Consider the following 6261-nt stretch of genomic DNA (forward strand, 5'->3'; position numbering starts at 1 on the left):
AGCATTGTCCTAAATTGTGGCTCATACTGCTGGATGCAGGTACTACTTTTCCGTGCGTGTACAGTCCTCAGGATAGTATAAGCGTGTACAAGTAACAGCTGTTTGCTGGTACCCAGTCATTGCAATCACGTAACACAGAGACGAGGTGCATTCCCGTTTTGTTGGTGTTTCCTGTTCAACTACAGCACTTACAATAGAGTAGAGTTGGTGTGCGTATGATTGCATCACAGTGTTGAGACCCATGATGGAATGTCATCTTGCAAAACATTCTGAAGTTATGAAAGATGCAAGTGACATTATTAAATCATTATGCAGGTCATTATGGAAATGGTAAACGGCAGTGAAAGTGCTGCCGTCGACATTGACAATGGGCTGCAGTGGGAGGACAGTGCGCCCATAAGACCCCTGGACAGCCCAGCCTCCAGCAGTCCGGCCTCTCCCAGCCTGGCCTCTCCCAGCCTGGCCTCTCCCAGCCCGGCCTCCTCCAGTCCTGCCTCCTGCAGCCCCGCTATCAGCAGTGCCAACTCTGGTAGCGTGGCTACTGCCAGCCGGGGTGCAAAGAAGAGGAAGGCGGGTGACGACATAAAGCAGCAGATATTGGCTGAACACGTACTGCTGAGGGAGCAGCTGGTGGCTAGCCGCCAGAGAGAGTTTGAACAGAGAGAACGGCTGATACAAATGCAAGAAAAATTTTTTAATTCAATGGCAAAATATCTGGAACGAAGTTCGAAATAAAGTTGCATTTGCAATGATTGTATGGGCGCCTCATTTTCCATTTCTTACTTCGCCCATCTTGTGGGTTTTGTACAGAACACTTTCTTCAATGTGTGCGCTCAATCACTCCTTTGAGTGCAAAAAAAAAGTACTTGTGCGCTTAGAATAAATGAACTTATGCTAGGCGCACAAGGCACACATTTGATGATGACAGTGTACTCACTGACCTAACAAAGCATTTAGAAGAGCTATGAATTGGGCTAGTTCGTGTGCATTAATTTTTCTTGCGCTAAGTGCAGTAGGACGCTACAGGGATGAAACGGGCACTGGATATGAAGCGGACAGGAAGTGACACATGGGAGTGCAAAGTTGGTAGTTTGCGGTTCCATGTGTCACTTCGTGTCTGCTTCATATCCAGTGCCCGTTTCATCCCTGTAGCGTCCTACTGCACTTAGCGCAAGAAAAAATGAATAACAAAGCATGATCATCCACAAAACTTCAGCATAAAATTCTCAGCTCTGCTGGAAGTGCCTGACAAGAGCTGCTCTCACATCACAGCCTGTCCCTTCCTCAACGTCCGTGCTGTGGTCAGGCTGATGGAGGCCGCCGCCATTGTTCTGAACCTCGACCAACCAGTGTTGGAGCACAGTGTCGCCAAAATGCTCGCACACGTTGTTCAGAACACAGCAGGCACGAATGGCAAGGCGGGCATTGTCGATGTCGCATTCCATCCTTTTCAAGATAAAGCGAAATCTTGCTTTGAGCCTACCAAATGCATTCTCCACAATCCGTCGAGCTTTGGAAAGGTTATAATTAAATAACCTTTGTTCGTCGCTCAACTGTGCCCTGTGGCTGAATGGCTTTATCAGGTTTACAGTGAGCGGAAACGCTTGATCACATAGTATTAAGGGCGGCACAGCTGTACCACTGATTGTTACTAGTGGTCGGCGGAACAGGGGGCCCTGGACTGCGTCTGCTAGTCTTGATCGGTGGTATACATATGCATCGTGGCAGCGGCCAGGCGAACCCACATTGATGTATCGGAACCTATACTTGTGGTCGACCAGTGCGAGGAGGATGATGCTGTACCTGCATAAAAAAAAAGACCTCATTAATTCGGATTGCTAGTATCATTGTTCTAGCCACAAAGTGCTTCTGCAGGCTCATCGTAGGCAGAACATAGACAACAGTATTTAGCATGTACATAAACTCTCCTGACAGTTCTCCGTATTACAACGCCGATGGCGGACTATGCTACGTGCATTAAACTAATTACCCATTCTCCGTACTCAAAAAATAGACAAAACTACACTCCAAAAATTGGATATACAAGATTGCACAGAGTGCCCAGGTTCCAGCCGGTTTTCAGTCCGACAGGAGGGCCTCTACCTAGCCCCGCTACAACGTCAGATGTAGGTGATGTATTGAAAGTGCACACCATGTCAGAGCTACGACTTACCATCCTTTATAGTTCCTGTAGTCGGTGGCGCTCTCCTTGGGCGGTGAAACGGGGAAATGGCACCCGTCTAGTGATCCCATGGCTTGCGGGAATTCCAATGTGGCCGTGAACTCGCGAATGTGCTCGGCCATGCTGGAAGCTGTGGGCATCTTGATCCACTCGGCCTCCATAGTTTGGACAATGGCCTCACAAAACTCTCTGTAGGCCACGTTGACGGTTGAACGTCCCACAGCAAACAATTCGGCGACACTACGGTCTTCGGCTGAGGAACACAACCGGTACAAGCCAATCGCGACACGTTTATCCAGCGCGATGGCTTCACGCATGTTCGTGTTCTGACGCTCGAGCAGCGGTCTCACGGCATCCACGGTGTAGCGAAAAGTCGCCGGCGTCACGCGGAATGCACGCTTGAAAAACTTCTCACCAAGCAATGGCACAGTCTCCTCAAACCACCTCGTCCGGCGAGAGAACGACCATCTATCTCTGTTTACGCTTTGTTCGGTCACCGAGTCTATTGTCATCATCAAATTGTTGACGATCAGCAGCTCTTCCTCGATGGCGTCGGTCTCCGCTTTCGCCGCCTCAATCCCGGCATCAAGCTGCATGATCGCAGCCATACAGAATATCATAGCAGCCTTGTCATCTTGCGGCTCTGTCTCTCTGTCACCCATAGCGGTAGCAAAAAGGCGGTCACAGCGCACTCATTTAGAATGTAAACACACACCAAAATGGCAGCCACATCAAGCGGCCGCAAACGTTGCCACAGTTTCGCTACCCAACAACTTAAAACTAAACATACATGTATGACAATGTATAACAAAAAAATTTTTTTAATGCAAAAGCAAACATGAAAGAAATTACAGTGTTTTTGAGTGGTTTTAATGTTGTTTAACTTTTGGTGACATGAAAACGAAAATAAAGATCCGCAGCGCCACACAATTTTGCGAGAAACGTCTGAACCACTCAACGGCCTTTCAAAAGTGCCGTGTAGCAGCGCGACAACTCCTTTGAGTCGATAGAGTTGTGAATTTTCGAAGGCCGTTGACTGGAAGGCCTTCCAAATGTGCCCGTGTGACACAGGTATTAGAAATTTCAGCACGACGCCGAAAGTAGACGCTGCATGAAATATTTTGGTAAGTATATATATATATATATATATATATATATATATATATATATATGTGTGTGTGTGTGTGTGTGTGTGTGTGTGTGTGTGTGTGTGTGTGTGTGTGTGTGTGTGTGTGTGTGTGTGTGTGTGTACGGTTTCGGTTTAGAAACCATGAAGTGCGAAACCTGCGCCTGTTCGAAAAAATGTTTTGCGCTCACCGCTGCACTGTTCTTGCTCAAATTTTGCAGAACGATCGCATTTTGGGTTCTGCTTCGTTTAGTATAACACTTACCACAGTTAAGTCCCTGGTTTTTAAGAAGCCCCTCCATAGTGCTACCGCCGTGCTCTAACCTTCACTTATATGCGAACTGCTGCAACGACGGCGCTGGCATAAACTTGTGTAGCCGCCTGCCGGCAGCTGCAGGAAGCAGCCGGTCAGGGAGGTTTTCCGCGTGTTCCAGCTGCAGAAAGCGGATGGTGAGGGAGGTTTGCCGCGTGTTCCAAGGAACACGCGACAAACCTCCCTGACCATCTCCTTTCTGCAGCTGCCGGCAAGCGTATACGCCAGTTAAGTACTTCTTATACCTCAAAAGTATTTCTCGGGATTTTGAGAATGACAGCCCACAAACAAATGCGATCAAATAAAAACACCGGCAGCGCATGCCTTTTATGTTAAATCTTCTCAGACTGAAATATAAAAAAAATCAGAGCCCTTCCCCTGTCGAGGAAATGTGGGTAAGCGAAGCTTGTGGCAAGACGACGCTGTCGCAGGTGTTCCGCTTCCTTAGCGCTAAACTCAGGGTAGGCGGCTCTTCGCTGGCGTTTGGCCTCAACATCGCGCTCCCGGAACTCGGGGTCCGCAACTCAGGGTTTCGGCTGGGCTTCAGAACTAATTAAGTGGTTCGTTATGAGAAAGGAAGGTTGGCGCTATCTTCTGCCACCCTTGAGGGAGCACGACTCAGCGCCAGCTTCGGAAGCCCTCACGCTAGAATCGGCACGTCGACGACGCGAGCCCTTTCCCGAGCGAATTCGCGGCGCTGTTGCTCAAACGCAGTCTGCTCCTCGGAAGAACGCACCAGGCGAAGCCTTCCCATCCAGGATCCGAAACTGATCTGAGGCGAGGGAAGCCCGGCGACCATGCCCCAACCACCTTTCCCTCCCCGCGACACACCAAGCGACCATGCGCGCGTCACGTAATCCGGCGCCGGCACAGCTTTCCCTGCACCTGCTCTTCCTTCCTTCTTTCTTTCTTTCCTTCCTTCTGCCTTTCTTTATTTCTTGTCCCTGGCTCATACCCGCATATGACTGGCTCATAATGCGGGTATGAACCATAGTAGCTTTAGCGTTACATCGCCGGCGCAGGCTAGCGTATACAAGCTTCGCTTAAAAATATACGACAGGATCCGGGAATGCATTACATGTGTGTATGTATGTATGTATGTATGTATGTATGTATGTATGTATGTATGTATGTGTGTATGTATGTATGTATGTATGTATGTATGTATGTATGTATGTATGCATGCATGCATGTATGTATGTATCTACTGCCGTCAGTCCAAGTCGGTTCAGGCCACGCTGCGGAGCGTGCTGACAGCGGTATGTATGTATGTATGTATGTATGTATGTATGTATGTATGTATGTATGTATGTATGTATGTATGTATGTATGTATGTATGTATGTATGTATGTATGTATGTATGTATGTACAGGGTCCTGCATATTTCGCTGCGCCTGTTCGAAAAAAGGTTTTGCACTCACCGCTGCACTGTCCTTGATCAAATTTTGCTGAAAGATGGCTTTTTAGAGTCTACGTCGTTTAATATAACACTTACCGCAGTTAATTGCCTGGTTTTAAAGAAAAAAAGTGCAAATTTGCCTTCACTTCTGGGGACGTGAGCTGCTGCAGCGACGGCGCTAGCGTAAACATGTGTCGCCGCCTGCCGGCAGTTGCATAAAGTAGCCGATCAGGGAGGTTTGCCGCGTGTTGCCCGGTTTCTTTTGTATGGACTCCATCTTGTTACCATGTTTGTGTAAAGAGTTTCAAAGTACTTACAGTCGTCACATATTTAAGGATTGGGTGGAATTAAGTGCTGTATGTTAGCAGTTTAGTTTCTTGTGGAGCCACGTTACATGCAGGTAGCCAAGTTTTTTTTTTTTCTCTTTCTTTCTTTTTTTTTTTTTTTTTTGAGATTTGTTGCGCATTAAGCGCGAGACACACGGTGCGATTTTGCGTGCGATCCGTCGTACAACGCGTCGGAGTCCGACTTGCCGCATTTCGGGACACATGGTACGAACGACGTGCGATGCGTAGCTCCGCCCACAACCGGCGGCTCTGCATGGACGCTCGGAATACTGCGGAACTTCGCAGAGTGAAAACAAACGTCTTTGCACAGTTCTCTAGTTTCGCACAAATGATCACAACAAAAACGCGTCTGTGCGAGCAGCGTAGACGTGTTTCCGCAAGGCCGCGTCCGCAGTGTGGGCTCCGTCGACAGCCGCCGATGGCTAGGAGCTGCCAGGCCTAGCTCGCTGGGCCGTCGAATCCGAGACCGGTGCACTTGCGACACGGTCGCTTGTAGCTCGCAATAAACTCCCTACGTTGGTCAGCACAACGTGTACACAGTTATGTCGCGCTTAAATAGCAACACATTTGATTTTATCGGCGTGGACGGAAGCGAACGATCAAGCCAGGCGAGCTTGCGATCGCTGAGCTCGCTGGCCGTCGGATCCGGGGTCGACAGCCAGTAGCGCACCCAGGATCTCTGCCAGGGGGGGGTTGACAGTTTGCCAATACCATCTAAACAGCACTAATTTCGATTTCTTCACGGCAAATTGTCAAAAAAATGCGCTTTTTGCGAGTGTGCAGACGATTGCGCGTCTTACATCTTAGTTGCAGTACTCAAATGCCTAAGGAAAGAAAAGGGGTTAAACAAAAGGGGGGGTTAAGTCGGCCTCAGGGGGGGGTTACAACCCCCG

At 48.7% G+C, this 6261-nt stretch overlaps 1 protein-coding gene across 1 annotated transcript; it reads right to left on the reverse strand.

Moving 5' to 3' along the window:
- Positions 1-765: 765 nt before the first annotated feature.
- Positions 766-2889, reverse strand: LOC119436451 (uncharacterized). Its single transcript, XM_037703300.2, has 2 exons — positions 2174-2889; positions 766-1803 (listed from the first exon to the last, which is right to left on the reverse strand). Exons 1-2 carry the CDS (start codon positions 2842-2844, stop codon positions 1227-1229), a joined length of 1248 nt encoding a protein of 415 aa, XP_037559228.2. The 5' UTR covers positions 2845-2889; the 3' UTR covers positions 766-1226.
- Positions 2890-6261: the final 3372 nt, after the last annotated feature.

This window comes from Dermacentor silvarum, chromosome 1, assembly GCF_013339745.2.
Source record: "Dermacentor silvarum isolate Dsil-2018 chromosome 1, BIME_Dsil_1.4, whole genome shotgun sequence".
In the NCBI taxonomy this organism is placed as follows: domain Eukaryota; kingdom Metazoa; phylum Arthropoda; class Arachnida; order Ixodida; family Ixodidae; genus Dermacentor; species Dermacentor silvarum.